This window comes from Schistocerca serialis, chromosome 4, assembly GCF_023864345.2.
Source record: "Schistocerca serialis cubense isolate TAMUIC-IGC-003099 chromosome 4, iqSchSeri2.2, whole genome shotgun sequence".
Classification (NCBI taxonomy): Eukaryota; Metazoa; Arthropoda; class Insecta; order Orthoptera; family Acrididae; genus Schistocerca; species Schistocerca serialis.
The window spans coordinates 625365424-625390397 of record NC_064641.1 but is presented as its reverse complement, the minus strand read 5'-3'; the positions used below and the strand labels follow the sequence as shown (position 1 = coordinate 625390397).

The 24974-nt window shown below is 39.3% G+C and overlaps 2 protein-coding genes across 8 annotated transcripts in view; one reads left to right on the top strand and one right to left on the bottom strand.

Annotated features, from left to right (window-relative positions):
• The window catches only part of LOC126475438 (uncharacterized), a 111800-nt gene extending 91205 nt beyond the window's left edge, over positions 1-20595 (bottom strand). Inside the window, exons 1-3 of one of the 2 annotated variants that reach the window (XM_050103291.1) lie at positions 20452-20595; positions 17009-20004; positions 16361-16566 (exon numbers count right to left, since the gene is read on the bottom strand). In XM_050103291.1, coding sequence (XP_049959248.1) covers positions 16361-16566; positions 17009-19802 — 3000 coding nt within the window. In that variant the 5' untranslated portion in view covers positions 19803-20004; positions 20452-20595. Of the gene's footprint in view, positions 1-16360; positions 16567-17008; positions 20005-20098; positions 20359-20451 lie in introns of those variants that run through there. The other variant, XM_050103290.1, reaches the window with a different exon arrangement.
• Positions 20292-24974, top strand: part of LOC126475440 (enoyl-CoA delta isomerase 2-like) — a 118368-nt gene continuing 113685 nt past the window's right edge. The window contains exons 1-3 of one of the 6 annotated variants that reach the window (XM_050103302.1): positions 20292-20310; positions 21518-21712; positions 21827-21999. In XM_050103302.1, the coding sequence (XP_049959259.1) occupies positions 21608-21712; positions 21827-21999 (278 nt within the window). In that variant the 5' untranslated portion in view covers positions 20292-20310; positions 21518-21607. The other 5 variants (XM_050103296.1, XM_050103301.1, XM_050103297.1 and 2 more) reach the window with 5 other exon arrangements.

Genomic DNA, 24974 nt, shown 5'->3' with positions numbered 1-24974 from the left:
TGGTTGTGATTTTGTACAACAACAACATGACTCTTGTGGTTTTCCCACATGTCCTGAGTGCAAATTCATACATAAACAGGGTGATTCGACCTGCTGTGCTGCCATTCATGAACAGAATTTCAGGGGGTGTTTTCCCAAAGGATACTGCTCCCCCACATACTGCTGCTGTAACCCAACCTGCTGTACAGCATGTTGAATGTACCTTGGCCTGCTCGATCACCAGACTTCTCTCCAACTGGGCACACACAAGACATCATCGGATGACACTCTAGTGACTAGTGAAGGCACTGAGAAGCAGTTCATGTATTGGCCACTGATACGTACAGCCAGCAGCCAAGAATTTCTGGATGATATTGTTGCTTTGTTCTAGTCAGCTCTACAGTTTGTATAAATTTTTAGTTGTTTAACAAACTTGATTGATGGGTTGGAGAGATATTTCTGCTAGTGCAGTTGAAATGCTGAATGGATACAGGGAAGAACTAGCAAGTGGAAGAAGACAGTATGAATGTGCAAGGGAAGTTTTTTATTTCACAAAGAAATTCAGTAAATAATTTACAGCATAGCATGGTAGTTTTCTGGGTATGGACCATATCATATTGCAAAAAACTATCACTGATGAAACCAATGTTTCATCCACAATTGCAGAGCCTCCTCCTGATTCTATTCTGTAGAGACAGAAGAAGGCCAATGTAACTGTGTCCAAAACGTTGTGTAAGCAGGCCTATCTGTAGGATGGACACACTGCACGAGACGGAGGTCAAAAATAGTGTAATGCTGGCGCCCATGCATAACTGTTGGTGGGAGTGGACCTATAAGGCATCACGAACCAGTGAAAAGTCTGCTTGGTCAACATCAATGATGACTGTAAGGCTTATCGCACCTTGGGCCTTGAAAATCTGAACCATCGACTCAGTCTCCACATTGGAGGAGGGCTACAGAGAGTACCATCTGAACAGACTCATGAATCACAAATGGAAGTGGGCAAACTTGACAAAATTTAGGCACAGCAAAAGACTTCAGAGAAATGTGAGCTGTGTAGTTACAACACGTCTAAACATTTCTTCAAAAACTCCTTATATGAAGTGCACAGGGTGTCACAATCAGAAAAAGGCACTATGTCTGACACCAGATCAACTGGTCATCTACTATAAACCCAAAACTGTTAAGGTGCTTAAGCCAAAAATTTTAGTTGCAATAGGATAGTGCACTACCAAGAAGGTAGCATATGTGCAACATTTTTGTACTTACACCCAAACCTCCAGATGTCAGACACTCAGATGAGTAAGAAACGTTTTGTGTCGAAAGAGTATCAAGCAAAATTTCAATTTAGTTCACACTATGTGCTGTCATCCAGTAGAACGAGCGTAAATGTTAATTAAAAGTAATACGATATCTACAGAGCACAGGAAAAATATAACTGTAAGTAACTAACACATATAGCTTCTGGGGGGAAGATGGTAGAGCATTAGATCGTCGTACCTTGGGTCCTGGGTTCATACCCAAACGAGGCCAATTTTTTTTTTTTTTTTTTTTTTTGCTGTATTGTGTGTGAAAATGTTATTTGGGCCTACCAATACTTCCCCACATGTGACACAATTTTTCATTTATTCTACTGTTCCGATTGTTTATGTTAACTCTGTGAAACTACAAATGCACTAGCTGCTTCATCACGAGTGGTGTCTGTTCTGTCCCACACGTCCAATGCAACACAACACCTATCTTTACAAATGTACTCTATATGTCTGCTACTTTCAGCTAACAAAGTGAAAGCAGACTGACAAAAGAACATTTCTAAAAACTCTCAAAAAGTCAGCAAAACAATCTCCCATAAAACAGTTTCACGCATAAATCATTGTCATCTGTGGGGTTTGAAGGCAGGACTGTTGGTACATCTCACACCCCATCAGCTCACCCACACGAAATGTACAAAACTATCACTCACAGATACACCGTTTCTGTGCTCCATTGTTCTGGTGTTACTGCTAATTACCATTTATGCATGTTCTACTGGACGACAGCACACAGTGTGAACTACGTTGGTGTTTTGGTTGATACTCTATATGCATACAACATTTGGTAATGATCTGAGTGTCTGACATCTGTAGGTTTGGGCGTTAGTCACCAGTGACAGTTCCCCAAGGAGAGGAATGGCACTGTGGCAGTAAGACAGAGCCCAGTGTCACGCTCGACCCAGTGAAGGCAATCAAGCCAGCTATGCAGAGGTTGGAAAAAATATGGAAACACCAAAAACACAACACAGTACCCTTTCTAATACAGCGTATGAAACCCATTGACATCCAAAACAGCTTCTAGTCATCTTGTAATAAATATATACAGGTCCTGTATGGTTTTCAAAGCAATCTTATACCATTTCTGCTGCAAAAAAAAGGGGGGGGGGGGGGCAAGTTCTGGTAACAATGATGAAGGTAGAGAACAACAACACAACCTTCTCTCCAAATCAGACCACAAAGGCTCAATAATATTGAGATCTGATGACTGGAGTGACGGCGGGAGATTCATCCTCATGCTCACAAAATCAGTTCTGCACAATGTGAGCTGTGTGAACATGGGCCCTGTTGTCTTGGAACACAGTAACACTACTGGGAGCAAACACCTTACCATTGGATGGACCTGATCAGCCAAAATGGTCATGTAATCCTTGGCAGTAATGCAATCTTGCAGAATTATTATGGAACCCACAGAATGCCACAACGTGGCTGTGCAAATAAACACTGAATGCCCACCATGTTTCACCCGTGGGATGTAAAATTCAGCCAGAAGGTCTCCCCCCGCCCCCTTTTTAACACAACCAAACAATCTTCCAAAAGTTGGAAACTGTGTGAAAAAAGACTCATCAGAGCAAATGACATTCTTATAATGCTCCACAGTCTAGGTTCTATGGCTTCAGCACCACATAATCCGTTTGCAGACATTGGCATCACTGAAGTGTGGTTTTGGAATTCCAGCTCATGCTACAATTGCATGCTTATGGCATTCTCTTCACAATGTTTTGGTGCTGACAGGGTTCACGAGTGTGACATTAAATTCTGCAGTACTTTTACAGCTGTCGTCCTCATGTTTTTCATTACAATAATCTTCAATGACTGTCTGTCATGATCACTCAACACACAGTTTTGGCTCTGTTGTGACTTAGCAGATGATGTTTTTCCAGTTTCCTGAAGCAGTATAAATTTTCAATACAGTACCTCCTGCAACACCAAACACTTCAGCTCCTACGGGTACAGAAGCCACCCCTCCACACACACACACACACACACACACACAATTTGTCCATGTTCATACAGACTTAGCTCTGACATAACACACTCATAACTACGCGGATCGTTGTTCTGGTTCAGTCATTCGCGGTCAAAAACCAGTCTTGGGTAACATCTGCATTTTCATTCAAGCATGAATTTCTAATGGTGTTTCCATATTTTTGTCCAATCCCCCAATGTTCCATCACTGATTAAAGGCATGACAGTGTTCAGTTAGACTTCCAAGGACTCATCAAGCAGTGTCCAGTCCAAACTAAGCTTCCACAGCAACAAGGAAACTGCCAGCTCTGCAGCCATGATGGAATGGACAGCATTGTTCTCATGCTGTAACTGAGCATGCAGCTGGTAGGCCACTTGTTGACACACATAAACTAGATAACTGCTTGTTCAGCATATCCAGTACGATACAGGCACCAACTTCTGGTACGCCCACTGCCTCAATGAGGGTAGGGCTTAAGCTTCTTCGACGAGCGTGACATATGTCTCAATGCCAAGGGGGAAGGACGTTTTTGACACGCCTGATTAACACTACAAAAAAAAGTCATCTAGATGCCAAGGAGGGAGTAGAATAATTGATGTGCTTAAGTCTCTTATGAGATGTCAGTGACACAGAACTTGTGAACTTGAGTGAAAGTTAAGAGGATGAAGAGTCGGAATCATCACTTGACAGCTTCTCCTGACAGCGGCTAGCAATCTGAGAAACCTGACCTTAATTTGTAAAAGCATGTGAGCTGCTGAAGCAATGTAACAAGATTTAGCAATTTTAAATACTTTTCCATGATTATGACTGGACTTCGCCAAAGCTGTGACCTTCCTTATCAGGACCAAGGCACCCATGGCGAGTCAATGATTCTGCACATGAAACTTTACAGTTCTGGCACATGAAACTGCACTTGTGAGTGAGACCCTGCAAGCCAGCAGCCTTAATTGCACACGACTTTCAATGTTGTTTATGATACTGATTAAAATGGAACGTAGCAGCAACACCGTGTCTCAGCTGACTGTTGTATTCGGTTAATATAGCACAGAGGTTACTGGAAGGCAATTCACTAGGGTCCAAAAGTGATTGCAATTTCTGCACCACTTTATAAACTAACTACCTTACAACAAAAGCTAAGTAATTTCTGCTTACTAGAAATGCCATATGCAAAACAGTACAGCTCAAAATGGTGGAAACACACTCCCCTGCTTTCTGAATATCCACTGAGGGCAGCGAATGGCGATGGCGATGTAGCCATGACCAAAGACTGACATGATTGGTGCTGCTCAGAAATGAACTGCAGGAGAACAGCCTGCCATTCCAGCTAAAGTTTTTACTGTTTTTGAGCTGCAAACTGCTGCTGCTAGGGCAGCTGTTGCTGCCAACATTTCAGTCCATAACATATAAATGGGAGGCAAACAAGATAAGGCAAGAACTCATCGCCACTAAAGTGTCAGTGGCGGGTAAAAATGGGTAAACTGTAAGCAAAGCCAAGTTTGTCATGAGTGGATTACTGAATAAGCACCACAAACAATAGCCAGAAAGTCGAGGTCTAAAGCTGAGTCAGTATCAGTCTAGGAGCTATGCATAATTGGAAACACCACATACGGTGTACGACATGAGACTAAGCTGTGGTGGCTTTCTTAGCCTGTGGCTGTCAGTGGCTCAGCCCATGTGACCCACTTTCCACGTCTCTGGCAGTGCTCCTCATTCATGAGCTGCAACACCACTGATCCACTATCGATACCCTCTATTGGACGGGATATTAATATGTTCAACATCTTAATACAATTCTCTTCTTACTAAGGCACAAGCTAACCGAAAAGCTTTTGATGGAATACTGTATTTGCACGAATATAGGCCATGTGCAACTACAGCCTGCACATAAACTTTTGACACCAGATTATAGTAAAAAGTAAATCTCAAATACATGTCGCACTACTAAATTTACGAGAAAGTTCAGTTAGACATTAGTTTGAACAGTGTTTCTCTCCCTCTCCTCCTTTAGTTCACATATAACTAAGAGTGACTTGTAACAAACACACACAATTATGACCCACTCTAACACTGCATGGTTCTCAGTATTATAATTGTCAGTACGCACATTCTGTGGTTTGCAGTTCAGCTGAAACACTCAATACACCTCCAATTACAATGTACTATTACTACATACTAGATACAGGCACTAAATTATGTTGGCAATTCTACATAACAATTGAGCAGCGCAGTGCAATAAAATTAAGCTTTGCATTCTGGGCCCATATGGAAATGAACAGCACGTCTCAGAAACAATTCGCCAGTGGAATTGAAAAGTTTCATATGTATGGGTCCACGATTTATGCAATGAAATAATCTATTTGTTTGTCACAGTACTACAACTGTGTAAACACTGCCTCAAGCTTACAAACACAGTGTGATATCTTTTCAGCATTACTTGATCCAACTTCGACACAAAGTTCTTTATTTACACTCCCAAATTTCCCAAATAGGGAATGCACACGATGTTGAGCATTATGGCTGATGGACAAGAATTGCCACTGTTGTGTTTTTTAATTGGAAAACCCTCCCCAAGGGAGAAAGCTTTACAAATTATTGTAAGAGCTAGTGATATTACTTTGCAGTAACTTGTAGCGATATTAATTTGACCCCACAAGATACATGTACATGTCATTTTTAAAATGACAATTTACAATCTGAGGGGGGGGGGGGGGGGGGGGGCAATCTCTATTATAGGCCACACCATGGTTTTTCAAGCCAAAATGTAGAGAAAAGGTGCAGTCTACATTCGCGCAAATACACTAAATGCTCCTGAAATTTAGATATATTTTTACAAATACAGGAATTGTTTCTCATGGACAATTACTTAGATTAAAACCACAAAGAAGCCATTTTCCGTCATATAACCACTCTTGCATTCATAACAAACAATAGATGAACAGTCAGAATAGAAGTAAATCGCACATAAACGAGGCACTCTGAACTTCATTCTTCACACTGAACAACTAGTAAAGACAGTAATACTTTCAAAGGCAGTTCACACACAATCTTCTTGTCAAATGAAATTAAAAAATGAAGAAATCTTGAAAAGAAAAGAGGTCTAAATCGCCTTGTTGTTTTGCATGGTAACAAGGGCATTATCCATCAATTTTGTTACTGATTTGTCCTCCCAAACTTTCATTGCTGCTTTTCAAAGATCCGTTTTCTGGCAAAGTGTTTGCCCAAATGTGTTCAGTGACAATGAGAAGACATTCATGTGAGCAACAAATGAGCCATCTAGACTGCACAAACTGAGATATACTGGATAGGAATGCTGCACAGACACCATGCCAGCGTGTAGCACATGACGACTTGGAAAAATCGACTGGGTGGGGAGACAGAATAGTGGGTGGGGAACCTGCAGGGAAAAGAGTGAGTGCAGGATGGATGAAGTTAGGGTCCTTGGGCAGGGGTGCAAATGGGTGTGGAGAAGGAGACTAGCGGAGATCGAGGCCAAGGAGGATTACAAGATCAGAGGATGTCATGCAAGAACAACAAGAACAAAAGGTTGGTTAGTTTCTGGGTGGTTGAAGGGACCAGACTACAAAGGCCACTGGTCCCTTGTTCCACAACCATAAAATCCTACAAGGAATAAAAAAAAAAAAAAAACAAGCAACGGAGATGACAAGGAACAACACAGAACAAGAAAGACACAGACAAAGACCAGACAAAAGCAATTAAAAGCACACTGAGAGTGACGGTGGTTGGCTGAACATGGAAACAAAACAAGGAAAAGCCAAAAAAATGAACCTTTAGATCACGCAATAAAAGCCCCATACATAAATAAAACTCAAAACTAAGTCTGCCATTGCAGCGTCATCCGATAAAAGTGCAGGGAGCGTATCAGGCAGTGCATGTGTCTGCCTGAACGGAGTTAAAAATGGACAGTCCAACAATATGTGGACCACCATCAATTACGAACCACAGCGACAGAGAGATGGGTACTTGCTGTGCAATAAATATCCGTGCGTCAGCCAGGTGTGGCCAATGCATAGCCGGCAGAGGACAACAGAGTCCTTGCGAGAGGCCCGCAAGGAAGAGTGCAACACACTGGTAGTCTCCTTGACGACCCGTAGTTTGTTGGGTGAAGGCAGGGTGTGCCATTCATCACTCCAAGTACCAAGTAACTTGTGCCGCAAAACTGAATGGAGATCACACTCCAAAAGGCCGATCTCCAGGGCCGGTGCACTGACAGCCTGTTTGGCCAGCATGTCTACACATTCAGGATGCCGACATGACCCAGGGTCCACACAACGACCATGGAGCAGCCACAACGCGCTAGAGTATGGAGGGGCTCCTGGAGAGCCATCACCAGACGAGAGTGAGGAAAACACCAGTCAATAGCTCGCAAACCGCTCCGGGAATAACTACAGATAACGAAGGGCTCACATGAGCAGGAGTGGATATACTCTAGGACGTGAGAGATGGTCACCAGCTCGGCAGTGAAAACACTGGAGCCAGCTGGCAATGAGCATTGTTCAGAATGACCTGCTAGAGTAATGGCATAACCTACACGACCAGCAACTATCGAACCATCGGTATAGACCACGTCAAAGCCCTGAAATGCAGCAAGGACTGAAAAAAAAAAAGGTGCAGCAGTGGGCCTCAGGAGGGACTGAGTCCTTTGGGGCCTGCGCCAAACCAAGCCGAAGGTATGGGTGAGGCACACACCACGGGGGTATATGTAGAGGAGCCCGGAAAAGAGTTAGAAGAGGGAAAAACTCAAGTCCAGAGAGAAAAGCCTGGATACAAACTGGGATTGTACACCCTGACCGGGGCCGCTATTCCGGGAGATGGATGACCGAGTTGGGGAACAGGAGATGGTAATTGGGATGCCCAGACAAGCTACAAACAAAGTGGCCAGCAGTCGTTGGCACCAGATCCGCAGTGGAGGGACACCAGCCTCCACAAGCATGCTGTTGTCAGGACTTGTCGGAAAGCTCCAGTTGCGAGTCGGATCCTGCTGTGGAGGATGGGGTCAAGCAACCGCAACGAGGAAGGCGAAGCCGAACCATAAGCCAGGCTCCCATAATCTAGACGGGACTGAATCAATGCCTGATACAGTTGTAGAAGGGTAGACCAATCAGCACCCCAGCAGGTGTGACTCAAACAACGAAGAGCATTAATATTCTGCCAGCATGTTTGTTTAAGCTGCTGAATATGGGGGAGCCAAGTCAACCAGGTATCAAAAAGCAATCCTAAAAGCCAATGCATCTCCACCACAACAAGAGGTTTGCTGTCAAGATAAAGCCATGGCTCAGGGTGAACAATGCAACAACAGGTTTTGGCGGCCGAAAACTGGAAGCCATGCGCTACAGCCCAAGACTGCGCCTTGCCGCAAGAACAAAACCCATATAAGTAATACAGAGAAATTGGTGCTGCGGGAAGGACCCAGATGGAACAACTTGTGAAGCAGCCATTGAAATCTAGCATTTTGTGCCCAGCAGCATGTTCTACCACTGGTGGTCCACCATGCTCGACAGCTTGGTAGTGGCCACTGATTTGAATGGACTGATGGTTGGTAGTCACATCCAAATAAAACACTACACAAAAAATTCAGCAAAGCTTGTACATAACATGAATGTTTTGACATCTTGTTCCACATCTGATAGGACAGGATAAGCCTGTGACAGGTCTAGAGAAGGATGTGTCGGGTATGTGTATCAGGTAAATCCTGCGTCTGAGTCTTCCACAGTAATATGACCAATGTGGCAAGTGGTTCTACATTTACATCTATACCTATACTCTGCAAACTACCATAAGGTGCATGGCAAAGGGTACATCCCATTGTACGAGTTATTAGTGTTTCTTCCTGTGTCATTCACGTATGGAGTGAGGAAAGAATGATTGTTTTGAATGCCTCTGTGCGTGCAGTAATTATTCTAATCTTATCCTTATGACCCCTGTGTGAGTGATACATAGGGGGTTGTAGCACATCCCTCGAGTAACCATTTAAAGCTGTTTCTTGAAACTTTGTTAACAGATTTTCTCAGAGTTTACAACTGTCAAGAGTCTGCCATTTCAGTTCCTTCAGTATCTGTGTGACACTCTCCCATGGACTAAACAAACCTTTGACCATTCGTGCTGCCCTCCTCTGTATACGTTCAATATCCCCTGCTACGGGTCCCACACATTTGAGCAATATTCTAGGATGTGTCACATTTCTTTTTCTTTTGTAGACTGATTGTGCTTCCCCAGCATTCTATCAATAAACCAAAGTCTACCACCTGCTTTACCCATGACTGAGCCTAAGGGACCACGCCATTTCATATCACTACACAGTATTACACCTACGTATTTGTGTGATTCTGACAGTGACTCACTGATATTACAGTCGTAGGATACAACTTTTTTTTGCTTTGTGAAGTGCAAAATTTTACATTTGTGAGCATTTAGAGCAAGTTGCCAACCTCCACACATCATGTTGAAAGAGAGAGTACCTCATTATAGGTAATTGCATCATCTGCAAAATGCTTCATTTTACTATTAATATTATCTGTAAGGTGATTAATATAAAACATTTACAGCAAGTCTCCCAACATACTTCCCTTAGGCACATCCGAAGTTACTTCTACATCTGATGATGACTCTCCATCCAAGATAACATGCTGCATCCTCCCAACCAAAATGTACTCAATCCAGTCACAAATTTAACTTGATATCCCATATTATCAAACTTTTGTCAATAAGCATAACTGCAATACTGAGTCAAATGCTTTTTGGAAATAAAGCAACACTGCATCTACTTGGTTGCCTTAGTACAAAGCTTTCAATATGTCATGTGAGAAAAGTGTGAGTTGAGTTTCACATGATCGATGTTTTTGAAAACTGAGCTGGTTGGCATTGAGGTCATTCTGTACATGATAACTCATTATGTTTGAGCTCAGAATACATTCTAAGATTCTACAAAAAATTGATGTCAAGGATATTGGACAGTAGTTTTGTGGATCACTTCTACCACACTTCTTGTAGACCAGTGTGACCTGTGCCATTTTCCAAGAACTTGGCATAGTTTTATCTACGATAGCCTCTAGTTGGGGCTTGGTGTCTTGTTCAGTTTTAATGATTTCAGTTGTTTCTCAATATCACTGACACTAATACTTCTTTCATTCATCTTTTCAGTGGTACCAGGATTAAATTAGGACAATTCTCTTGGGTTTTCCCTTGTAAAGGAACACATTTGAAAACGGAGTTCAACATTTCAACTTTTGCTTTGACACCCTCGATTTCAGTTCCCATCTCATTCACTAGGGAGCAGTGGACACAACCTTTGGTGCCACTAATAATGTTTACATATGACCAGAATTTGTGAAATACCATTTGACAATATTCTGCTATGGTATTCATTGAAGGCACCACGCATCACTCTTCTGACAGCCAAATGTGTTTCATTCAGGATCTCTCTATCGATAGCCCTACACTTTGTTTCACACCTATTATGCTGCAATCTCTGTTTCTTTAAAAGTTTGTTTACAGTGACTATAAACCATCAGGATTCCCTCCCATTATGAACTGTTCTACTGGGTACACACCTATCCAGTGCATGGCCAACTATTCTTTGAAACTAGGGCCAGTGTTCCTCTACGTGCTCCTGACCTGCATGAAAGTTTCAAGTTCCTCATTGAGATATGGCAGTACTGTTCTTTTTTTTATTTATTTTTTTTTATTTTTTAAATCTAGTTTACTGAACATATACATGTTTCTGCTGGTTTTAGTTGTCCTTTGTACTTTGGTAATCATTGTTGCCACAACTGCATCATGGTCACCAATACCAGTTTCGATGAGGACATCCTCAAAGAGCCGGGTCTATTTGTTGCCATTATATCCAATATATTTCCTTCGTGAGTAGTGTTCCTGACTATGTGTTATAGATAGTTTTCAGAGAAGGCATTTAAGAAAGTTTCACAGGAAGTCATCATGCCTGTCATTAGCAAAACTCTAATTTTCCAAAATTAATCATGGGACGATTAGTCTCCACACCGATGGTTACAGTGCAAATAGGGAACTTACGTACAAGTGAACTGAGAGTTTCTCTGAAGTTTTTGGTAACATCAGGAGAGGAGTCTGGTGGGCGATAGAAGGATTCAATTATCATTTTATGCTTTCCCCTGATATTGAGTCTTGCCCAAACAAACTCACAAGCAGCTTCAATTTTTATCTCTGTGGATTTGAGTTTTTTGTCTATTGCAACAAATGTACCACCTCCTTTTCCCATTTGGAGCTTCACTGCTTTTCATGAGCACTTCCAACTCTGGCATTTTCTTGCAAATGCTTTGGTAGTTTACCATTATGATTTTACTAATCTCACCTGTGGAAGGAATTTCTTTCGATCTTACACCGATACTTCTGGGTTTCCTACAGCTATTGTTACCTGGCCATAAGGCTGGTCTTCACCTTCTCTATCAGTCTCTGGAAGGACCCAAGAATGACTTTGAAGCCCAGATGACAGGCATCATTTGTTCCAAAGTGTGTCACAGCCTGCAGCTGGTTGTAACCTTTTCCCTCAAAATGGCTGCTGGAATAGCTTCTTCAACATGGTGAAGGAGACCCCCACACATACACAATGAGTGCACTTGGTGTCCTTTCCTTTCCCTTGCTGCCATTTCCCTAAGTGGTATCATCATACACAGTTCGTTTGAACTACCGATGATTAATAGATCCCTAACCTTTTGCATTTACCTCTTCCTGACACCGGACAAAACAAGTTTCTCCACATCAGGTAAAGTTAGTCCCACTGGGTCAGTATCAGTGAAAGACAGCATCTCAAACTTGTTAGTTAGAGGGACTGGTACAACATCCCGAGTCCTCCCTGGTCCCCTCCACCCTGTACAGGATGCCTAGCTCTACCACTGACACACCACTTGCAGTCAAGTAACGATAGAGCCCGTACTTTCTACAGAGGTGACAGGATACACAGAAGATAGTACTTGAGGTACCTCTGGTACAGGTATCAAAGGTACACAACTCTCAGGAGCTCTTCCAACACACTGATTCACAGTAGCTGTCAACCGCTTGACAGTAGTCAGTTCCATTTCCAGCAGCTTACGAACGTCAACCAACTCACCCCATGTTTGACAACAGCATCCACAGTGGCGCTGCATTTTGGCTGGTGCAATGTATTACAAGGCAGTGAACAAAGGACTTTAAATCAAACCTCCTGATTATCTTAAATCTGTAGAGCTAGAAGTTACTAATTCCCTGTAAGAATTAAAGCAGATACACAAAATGAGATTTCTATTAAGGCAACACAAAAATTTGTGGTAAAAATTAGTAGTTTCCTAAAATGTTTCGATGTTAATTATAGTTGTCAGCACACAGGTGTAGTATAAGTTGTAATCAAAGCACTCTGGCATTTTACAATTTTAGCAGAGTATAGCTAAATTCCACCAAAATTTTGCAGGGATGATTTCTTTATGCAAGTATAATATATCTTTGGTTTCGGGAAAAAGATTTAAGTCATCATTCTCCAACAATCAGAAAATTTTCCAGTGGTCAGATTCAATTAAAAAGCCTTGAGAATCCTTTTTATTAACATAAAGCATTAAGCTGCAGCTATACATAGTATATTTAGTTGCTATCAGATGTTTTATCAAAGCCTCAGAATGTAAACAATGTCATCCTTGTGGAATGTTGCCTCTTTTACTTGCTACAAGTGAAGCCTGAAGCAGCAGCTGCATGACTGGTATCACTGGAAACACTGATTGACTAGATCATCATTATTTTTCTAGTCAAACAATGTCTATTAGGTATCAGAAACAGTGTGTCCCAATCATTTCAGAAGCTTCACTGTTCACAGATATTGTAATATCTGTCACAGTTATATTGTGCAATTAAATACGTACCACCACTACTAACTTCACTCAGTTTGTGACAACAACATGAGTCCATCATGTTATTTAGCAAATTTTGAACAATGCCATAATACATACAACATTGCTTGATATAACTATTTCTTTCATGAAACATACAATAATTATTTTCTAAGCCTATCAGCAACATTAACACCCTTTAGCAACCAAGGACTTAAGAAATATATCAATTTACGCATAAAACTTTCATCATAAAGAGTTATAGAAGGGTTAAAAATGAAGTGAACCGTTGTCAAGCAACAGAATCTAATATGGAAACTGGAAATAATGATGAAGTATTCTCCATATAGTATCAAAATAACAAATCAGTACTGTTAGGCATTGTTTCCAGTATCAATATTTTTAACTGCGGGAAACATATGAAACATTTCAAGAAGAAAAAGAATTAACCAGCACATCTTTGAGTGAAGAATTATGAATTCCTTAAACAGTAATTACGACAGCTCAGTTTAGGTATAAATAGATGTTTGTTAAAACTGAGCAGCATTAATCAGAGACCGCCTGAAGATGGCACGAAGCCTGTCTGGCGAAATATTGTGGAGTAATTACAACATGACCCAGCCAGACACCCGAGAATTCTACAAGCTTTGGGAAAACTATCTGAACTCCAAGTACTTTCTCTCCAACAGTACTACCAACATCCTGATCAACGTATGTGCTAGAATATTGATTTTCCAGGTATTCAACTGGTCCAAAATGCCATGTTTCTCAAACTACTTTAATGTGTTATAAGTGAGTGTCTTAGAAGTTCTTCCCAAAAGCATCAACAACTGCCTGGTCAAGCTGTACACCAGAAGACAATTTTTCTTGGTGTCTAACTAGATGACAATTTCAATGTTTCAGTGCCCTTTATTTCCATAAAGTTATCATCAGTTGCTGTGAGTGAGTGTGTTGGTATTTCTACCTGTTTATCTGGAGTCCACTCAGTGAGCATGTTTAACATCATCACTTGCGACACTGGAAGAAGATGGTCTTCAAAATACAGTACAGAAAATGAGATCTCCCAACATCACTGGACACCTGTGAATGCCTTTTCTACTATATCACATTTCTGAATAAGTATAGAATCCTTTCTCCAGCTCAATATGGATTCCAGAAGGGGAAAACAAAGTTGTTTATAAATTTCTAGATACAACTATCACTCTCGTAGATAAGAAACAGCCAGCTGTGGGGTTGTTCCTCGACCTCACAAAGGCCTTCGATATTGTAAACCACAGAATAATATTACAAAAACTATATAACTATGGTATACAGGGTACTGCCTACAATTTGTTTGCAAGCTACCTACTAAACAAAAAACAGTATGTGCAGATATGTGAGGTCATCCCTCCAGGAAAATCCACAGTTTCATGTTCTGATACGCAAACCATAAAACATGGTGTCCATCAAGGATCAGTTTTGTGCCAGATCCTATTTCTCCTGTTCATTAATGATCTTCCCCTTCACCTACCGACTTGCAATACCTACCTTTCTGCCGATGACACCAATATTCTGATATCTGACTCAGAAGAACGCATTGAAGCTGCAGTCAGCCAACATACAGCTCTACCGGATTCATGGCTTACAGCTAATAGGCTACTTCTTATTGCAAAAAAAGACTGGAGGCCTAACATTTCATACAGTTCAGAACAGAAATCCCACCATCCCGACTATACAAATAGGTGGAAATAGTATTGAACTGGAAAATGTAACTAAATTCCTTGGAATATCTATCTCTGACATTCTGAGTTGGAAAAGACACACTGACAGCTTAGCTACCAAGCTAAAAAAAGTATGTTTTATGCTTCTGTCAGTCAGGGAAGTGACACTTCTAAAAATCCTAATGTCAGGGTACCATGCTCTTTACCACTCTATGCTAACACATGGCCTCTGGGGCTCCACAAGAAAGCTGTCAGGGTACTGTTATTTAAAAAGCAGAGAGGCTCATGTAAAAAGCTATTCTGAAAACTAGGTATTCTTCCACTTCCATTCCAGCACATATTAGAGATACTAAGTGTCACCAAGCTAAATATTGGCAGCCTACAGCAGAATCTGGACTATCACCAGCACAACATTAGAGGGAAATATTAGCTGACACAGTTTCCCCATTCCACTAAATTATATGTTTATAGTGTAGAATGCATGGGGATTAAACTATATAATCATCTACCACCAAATGTAAAAACATCAACAATCCAGCACATTTTAAAATAAGGCTTAAATTGACATTATTAAAATATTCTTTTTATAATGCTCATGAATATTTTGAAAGTGATTTTTTCTATGTAATATATTTGCACACTTATCTTTCTGTACTATAATTTATCTTCAAAATGTAAATTTCAATAAGGCCTAACCGACCGTTAAAAATTTATCTACTTGTCTGTACTCTTTATATTTATCTTGTTAATCTTAACTAATGTATAAATTATGTAATGCTTATCTGTACTTAATTTAATTTTAAATGTATCATCAAATTTTAATTTTAATTAGGCCTAGTTGATCTTAATTTGGAACAACTTGTGAGTATACTAATAATAATTATGTAATGCTTATCTGTACTTAATTTGATTTTAAATGTATCATCAAATTTTAATTTGGCTTAGTTGACCAATAATTTTGAACAAATTGAGAGTATACTCATACTATATCTTGTAATCTATAACTATCATACAACTGCGTAAATCAAGTTGTATTTAATTTGGGATTACGTATTTTTAAATGCTTAATTGCTATAATGACTTGTCCCATAATATGTAGTACTCTCTGTACACAAAATGACTCAGTGGATCAATAAAGAATGAATTAATGAATCATGTATCAATCATACAGGGGAGTAATCAGAAACTGCAAATTATATCTTGCATTAGTACAGTTCTAAGACTGGTTTCAGAATTACACCGTAAATCCTGCTAACCTCAAATTGTCCATATATAGCTCAATTAGTAGCACTGCAACTTGTTGTATATAGCCTGACAATGACAGAAAGACCCACCCAAATGGATTAGATTAACAACTGAAATGATCATACTATTTGGGCCAATATTTATTATTTCTGACAGCTCTAACCTACAGTAATAAGCAAGAAAGAAGTGAGTGATCAATGCAAATTACAAAGACAGATTCTGAAAAAAGTAAGCCCTTAGCTTTAATACTGTTTTGATTTAACAGTACACTTTTTTATACGTAGTAATATTCAGCACACCATTCAAACTCACCTGCAAGTTTAGTGCATTTTTCATTTTTGTTGATGCAGGGTTCATTATGATCTGAACAAGACCATTATAACGCCGAATGTTAAGTTCCCTATAGCTCACAGTACCAGCATTTTGACGAATGCTTGTTCTTGACTTAGCATGCTCATCATCTTTGCGCTTCTGTTTCTGAACATCATTCTCTAAAGTTTTCACCAGAGTGACATACGCTGGGGAAAAAATGTTTAAGTACAGTTTAAGTACACACTAATGAGCTGAGAATACTTTTAACAATAACATGTGAACATTTAAAATGAAGTAAAGTTTCCACAGTACATCTGAATGTACATTTAATTTCAAACATTTAAATAAAAACTCCTCTTCATTTACAGAGCTACAACAATTTTGCAGTGTATCACAAGCCACAGGCTACTACACAGTTACGAAACAATTTACTTAAGGTGAAAAGTACCAAGCAATATCTTTATTAAGAATATGAAGATATTATATTCCTTGAAACACGAAAAATTATGCTACACAGAATGGAGGATTAGACAATATAATGAGGATTTTATATTTCCTGAAAGACTTAACATTATACTACATACAATGGAGGATCAACAATAATTCAATTTATAGTCAATTAAAAATTAAGTCCAAAACAATACTTACAAGCAGCATTGGGACTCTGTGGATGTGAGCGGTTTGTATCTTTCTTCTGTGATGGATTTGGAGTACTTAGTTTGCTCCTTGCTACAACCTGAGTGTTTTGACCAGACGATGACACTTGGAGACTTCTATCTTCTGCTGCAAAAGCTGATGCAGCTTCAGCTAAACAAGTAGTGAGCTCTGCCTCTACATCAGTTGCTGAAACTGGTGATTTCTCAAGACTACTAGAAACCACTACTGGCATCCCAGTAACCTCTGATTTTTGTGTCCTGTCCTTTTTCTTTGCTTTCATTACACTGTGTTCTTCAGATAACTTAGCTGATTTTGGGAGTTTTTCTTTGTGGGAATTTTTCTGATGCATTTTTGTCACATCTGGATTGAATTTACTTTTATCAAGAGAAACATTTTTTGGTGCATTTGGCAAAAGAACTTCTTTTGATTCATGTTCTTTCTGTGATATGCTTGTCTTTAATCTTGGTAGTGTTTTACTATCTGCAATTCTAGTACTTGAAGTTTTAACAGATTTACTTGCACCTGTCACCTCCTTCTGAATACTAACAGTTCCATTAAATTCCTTCTCCTTTCCTTTCTTATCTTTATATGTCCGTAGAGGCTCTGCTTTTCTGATGAATATTGGAACACCCTTCTTACGAGCCTCTGCCCCTTGCTTTGAAATCGATTTAAGTTGAGATTCATAAACAACTTTTTTGCCACTTTGACCATCACTGGTATGTTCACTCTTATGTTGATTAATACCAGTATCACAACTAGTACGTGGTATCAGAGTTGGGCTTGTGCTGCGACTGGAGAAATTACTGCTGGAAGAATGTCTACGAATTATTCTTGATGCCTCAGCCCGTAACTGCAATCGTGGTGGACATGGTAAAGACTGAGTTGGTGATGGGGGGTCAAAGTGAACAGTCGATGGAGGTGGTGACCGAAGAGTTTCACGAGATTCCATCCGTTTGGGTGGCGCCATTTTGCTGTCTGCACTCTGCTGGTGGTCTGATGTGCAAAGTAACTGCCTTTTTGCACGTAAGTTAACTGCCGGATTCTGCAAAGATTTCAGTCTCAGAACAGCATTCTTCACAAGGCGGGTTTTCAATAGAAGATTCTTCTTTTTCCACCGGGAAGAGTTCAGTTTCGGTTTTATTGGTTTTTTCAGATTGTTATTGGAAGAAACATCATTATCACAAACTGCAGACCTTCGTCTTGAGTCACCTAATTCTGCTTCATATAAAAGATTAATTGCACCTTCATCTATAAGTAATTTATCTACTTCACTTCTTCGGCACCGTTTCTTGGAACCAGATGAGGCATCTGGTAACTTTTGATCTTCCCCATTGTCTTTACTGATACCCCTACGGATATTTTTCTCAGAATTATCTGCCCTGTTTTTTAGATCAGACACTTCTGAAACTGGTGTATTATTCTCATTATTAGGAACAGCATTAGTTGAAATTGCGTCTTGTACACTGGCTTTGTTTTTGTCAAGATGATTTTTTACATTTTCCACACTAGATTCTCTATGAAGTCCTTTTGTATCCACTTCTGAGGGCTTGTCAGAAAGGTCACATTTCGTATCTTGAACTGGCGACTGGCTCTCATTTATTTTCTCCATTTCTGCAGACGATTTCACAACTGACTCAATTACTTTAACAACATTTTCACTAATTTTTTTATCTGTTGAATTTATTTTCTTTGAGTCTTTTTGTAATTTTTTCACTTTGTTTCTATCAGCTCTTCCATTCTCAATGTTTTCTGATACATTCTTAGTAGATAGCTTTTTCTTCTTTACATTATCAGAGGCAATAACGACAGCTTTTCTTTTCCTGTTCTTTTTCTTCTTTAACTCTGCTACATCATTTTCCTTTGGTACCTTCTTTACTTCAGTTGTAACATTATGAGCATTGTTTTCAGTAAGTGCATCAATAGCAGGCTTCTTAACATTCTGCTTAGTTTTCTTTGGCGACTTTTCTTGCAATTTATCTGTTTTCTTCTTCCGTGGAGTTGTCTCAAATTCCATCAGTTGCTTCAAAGCAAGTTCTTTTTCAAGCAAAGGGTCCAACTTAGGAGGGGTTGTGAAATGATTTCCATTTGTAGGAACTGTAGAAGGAACTGTTCTTTGTAGTTGACACTGTGGTGTAGCTTTTATCTCGGGTATCCAGTTAGGGTCTACATCACCCTCAAGTATAGCAAGTAACTCCTTGTCATCAGCAATAACCTTTTGCTCTTGGGCGGAAGTGTTCTTCTCTGATACAATATTACCTGATTTCACTGACAAATCAGTCTTTTGTAGAACACCAGTAGGTTGTGCTGCAGTGGCACCTGAACTAGATGATGATGGAGCAATATGATTTGCAAGTCTCTGCGTTAACTTAATAGCAAAAAAAATATCGCCACCTTCTGGTGTGTCATGAACTGGATACTTTTTTAAAGATCGTTCGAGCAGTTCTTGTGCTAGTTCGTCCTGGGTCACAATCTGGCTTGTCAAATTTCTATATGGCACTTTTACACCCAGACGTGGCTTTTGGGGTTTTCTGCCTCGTGTAACTAAGTCTTCTGCAGGATTTTCAATATTCCGCCCCATTAAATGTGGAGGAATTGAAAAATTTGGTGTTGGAAGCGGCAAAGTTGCTGCGTCTCCATTTGCAATATTTTGAGAACCCGATTCCTGGGGCATCCTTATATCATTGGCTGATAACTGTACTGGTGAAATTGGTGTGCTATTTGGTACGTCAACAAATACTCCAACACTTACTGGTTTTTGTTCTGCGCTGTTAACAGTAGCTGCCATACTTGCATTTTCTTTCTTGTTTCAACACGGAGGTGATCTTGATGCACATAATACATTGATTAGGCATCTTGTGCAGCCTATAGTGTAATGTCGCGTCGCAAAATGAAGAGCATTAGAATCGGAGAAAACGAAGTCTTTACCGTTTTCACACTTTCCTCTTGTTCACAGCTGATCAATCCACTCTTTCATTATCGTGGCAAAGCTGCAAGGAAAATAAATGAAATACAGTAGTTGCTGGTTGTATTGAACACAACACAATATTCGTACGAACCGGTCACGTTGACGATAACACTCACTTTATCTGAGTAGCAAAAATATGTTTTGCGAACATTAATCAAGGTGTTTGTTGATGCACCTACCAAACCTATCCTAAACGAACAACAACAACAACAACATCAACAAACGAGTGTCGTCACGTGAAGACATCCTGCCAGAGTATTCACAAACGCATTCACTAGTACATTAAGCTAGGACAGATGCGTTCGTATCTTCGACCCAAGAATAATATGTATGGCTGGCTGCATTCCAAAACACAAATTATCATTTCTTGTGAATACTCTATGCAAAACTCTCCTATTTTTCATAACGTAAAACCGAGAAATATTAAGTCAAAAACTCGTTTATATATTCAGACCAAAATTCTACATACCGAAGTATTGTTTATCCAAAATATCTACAGCAGAGAATGTAGCTGTTATTATACACGTGAATAGGATTCCACTTCCATGGTTCATTGAAAGTTTGAGGTGCAAACCGATCACAACATACCGCGACAGCGTGTGAGGTCACATCTGTCAAATACATTAATGACCGCGCGGGCATTATAAGTCACCATTATAGCACGGGGATACTTTATTTTATGGTAGGGGAATGTAACGTGTTCCATTAACACAAAATAGTAACAACTACTTCGTCATCTGTGTTCCCGGGGGTGCCAGTAATGCGGATATCATTATAAAAACACGTTTCTTCTCTCTAATGACTTAATTGAATAATATTCCTCATCCAAATTCCTATATGACTTCGTAAAACTATTCAGAGATAGAGTACATGGGAGCAATAAAGCAGAGATCCACTATCGATTTTACTGTAAACACGAAACATTTTAAAACCCATGCAAGAATATTACACTTTACTGCTGCAATAAGAAAGAAGACCGTGTAGTTCTACTATTCCGAATCTGTACTCAGAAAAATTTTATGATGTTTACTCTCATTCACTTCCTTTGCATTGAAAACTGTCAATGCAGTACACGTTATTTTAATTATTCTAGTATGCAGAAGGCGTGAATAATTCTGTTTACCCATGTCAAAGACACCGCCTTACACATGTTATTCGGACAATTCACGCCAATGAATCAGCAAAACATTATATCTTATCATACTTCCAAATAAACAGTAATTAATTCAGCAATCTATACAATCAGACTCGGCGAGAACTTTGCCCAGGTTTATTGCACATCACATTTGTACCGACTTACGCCAACGCTACGTTCCGAGTGTAAGTTTTTTAAAACAAATTTTAGGACAGGAAGCGGTCGGGGAAATAAGCTTTTAAACTATATCAATTGGGTTCCACACGTCCTAGGTTTGGCTATAATTATTTTAAGGGATTACAAAAATATATTATTATGAATTATTTCTGAATCCTGGATTAAATTGTTCAAATCATTAAATGCAAAAACTAATGATACTTTTTTAAATTGTATTTTCCAGAACAGACCACACTGTGGCCAGAAAACCTTGTCACTCCTAGAAAAACAGAAATCAGTATATAACACCCAAAAAGATAACATTAGCTATAAAATGAGTAGTCAGTGGAAATTTGAGAATTTGGATGTAACTCAGAGGAAGGGCCTCTTAATCATAACAATAAATAGACCCAACAAGAAGAACGCGTTTTCACGAAAGGTCTGTTCACTGCAAATACTTCTTTGATACATAATAATCTGTATACAGTTAAAATATATTTCAAATAATATCTGTACTAACCCCTCATGTATTACTTGCTGTGGTTGATTTCAGATGTATGAAGGTGTAACACAGATTCTGAATGATGCAGCACATAATGATGAAGTTTCAATAGTAGCTTTTACAGGTGCAGGAGATTACTATAGCAGTGGAAATGATCTGTCAGGATATTCAGATTACGAAGGTGCTGGTACTGGATTTAATGCAAAGACGACAGACACTGTGAAGTACGTATTACTTACTTAGTTCCACATAATGTAGGGTATATATATATACATATATATAAAACTGTAAGCACACTTTTATATTTGCTGTAGCTAACCAAGAAGGAATAGAAATATTTGTGTTCTAGTGGATTATTTTCTTTAATTGCTCATTGGTTTGGATTATGTCAAAACCACTGACTCAAAATCTGAAGCAATGATCGTTACCATTCAGCATTAGGGATAATGGACTTACAGGAAACAAACAAATAAATAAAACTAATATTGAATTTCATGTTTTCACATCATTAAATCCAGTTGTCCTGTGAACATAATTAGAATAAATGGTATATCCTAGGCTAGTTTTGGATGTGTGTCCCAAAATTATGAATGTTGTTCCATTCCCAGTGTTATCTTTGTACCTTTTTCTCCGTAATTCCTGCTGGTTCACAATGAGTAGTAATTCGAGAAAACCCAAAAATTTCAGATTGAACATCCACATGTACCCATTTGTTTTCGCATACTGTGATCCACAGATGACCATAAATACACCAGCTGTACACAATGCAGCTGTCAAGTCACATGAAATAAGATGCTTCGTTCCACTCATTAGCAATGTGCAATGTAGTGTTGCAGGTAGTGCAGGAAAAAGAGGGTGGTGGTGGTGGGGGGGGTTTGCGGTAAGGGACTCTCTCTCTTCCACTGCACCCAGCATCCCAACACCCGATAAAAAGTGCCGAGTTATCTACATCTACATGCATATTCTCACAAATGACTATGAGGCACACCGCTTAGGCTACATGGTATTGTACCACATGTTAATGTTTCTTCCACATGTTAATGTTCCTTCCCATTCAATTAGTATATGTAGAGCATGGGACGAATGTGTGCTTCAAGGCCTCTGTGTGCATTGTAGTTACCATAATTTAATTTTTATGATCCCTTGGAAGCAATATGTAGGTTTCAGAGGTGTATTCCTAGATGCTTCGTTTAATAACGGTTCTTCAAACTTTGTAAATAGACTTTTGCAAAAAAATTGATGGCTGTCTCCAAGTGACAATAAAATCCATGACACTCTCCATTGAGTCAAAAATACTTGTGAATGTTCATGCCGCTCTTCTTTGTATACATAAATATCACCTGTTATTCCTATTTGGTAAGGGTGTAACTCACTTGAGCAATATTCTAAGAACAAACACAAAAGTCATTTGTAAACAGTCTGCTTAGTAGACTGACTGCATTTCCCCAGTATTGTGTCAGTGAACTGAAGTCTGCCAATGTTCTTATTCACTACTGAGCCTATGTTATCATTCCATTCCATTTTGTGATAAGTGTACGAATTTATGTTTCTGGACATTTAAAGCAAATTGCCAATCCTTGTTCCACACAGAAATCTGACCAGACAGAAAATTTGTGCAACTTTTTTCAGATACTACTTCATTTTAGACAATGTGTAGCCTGCAGGATGTCTGAGGTTACTATTAACACTGTCTGCCAGGTCATTAACATATAACATGAACAGCAAAGAGCTTGATAAGCTTCTCTGAGGAACACCTGATGTTATTTATACTTCTGTCAATGATTCCGCCTCTAAGATGACATGCTGAAGCACACTATGAAAAAATACTTAATCTAGTCAAAAGCTATGTTTGATGCTCCATATGATAGTACTTTTTATCATAAGCATTGGTGCGGCACTGAGTCAAATGTTTTACAGAAGCCAATTGCCTAGAAAAGTGCGAGTTGAGGTTTGTGTGACTGATGTTTTCAGAATCCTTGCTGGTTTGCACAGAGAAATTTATCTTTTTGAGATATTTCATTATATTTGAAATCAGAATATGTTCTTTGACCCAAGTGAGGTGGTACAATGGTTAGCCCATTGGACTTGCATTCATACACACGTGCCCGCCCATCCTGATTTAAGTTTTCCGTGATTTCTCTAATCACTTCAGGTGAATGCTGGGATGGTTCCATTGAAAAGGTATGGCAGATTTCCTTCTCCATTTTTCCTCAATCCAAGGTCGTGCTCCATCTCTATGACCTCATTCTCAATGGGACATTAAACACTAATCTCCTCTCCTCATCTTTTATGACTCTACAAGAAATGAATGTCAATGTAATTGGACAGTAATTTTGTGGATCACTTCTGCTACACTTTTTTGACGTGTTCTTTCTTTTAATCGCTAGGCACAGATGGTTGAGGGATATGTGGTGTATTATGCTTAATATTGGAACTAAGTCATCTGCAACTTTTGTGTCTGACAGGAATTCCAATGCACCTGGAGCCTTGTTTAATCTAAGAGATTTCAGCTGTTTTTCAAAGCTACTGACACTACTATTTATATCACTCATCTTTTCAGCAGTGTGAGAATTAAAATGAGGCAGTACATTGTACCTTCTTTTTTAAAGAAACATTTGAAAAAGAGATTCAGCACTTCTGTTTTTGCTTTGCTACCCTCTGCCATGCACCATACAGTGGCATGCGGAGTATCTATGTAGATGTAGAATTTCAGATCCTGTGTCATTTATGAGTATCTGAACACCACCTTTGGTGCCACTCACAGACTTTATATATTACCAGAATTTATTTGGGTTTCAGGAATTGTCTTTCAGCAAGATTCTGCTATCATAGTCATTTGAGGCTTCACATATTGCCCTTCTGACAGTCACAAATATTTCATTCAGTATTTCTTTATCTGTAGTTTTATGCTTTGTTTTACACCTATCATGCAGTAGTTATTGCTTCTTCAGAAGTTTCTTCATAATAATTGTATACCTTGGATGATTTGTCTCATCATGAACTAGGTGCATATCTATCCAGTCAACTATTCTCATAAATCTGAGTCACAGTTCCTGTACATGCTTCTGGCCAAAGATAATGCCTTGGGTTCCTCTTTGAGACATGGTATGATTATGTCTTTATCTAGCTTTATTTTCATTTTTTACTAAGTATGTAAATATTTCTATATGTTTTAGTTGCCCTTTGTACTGTAGTAATC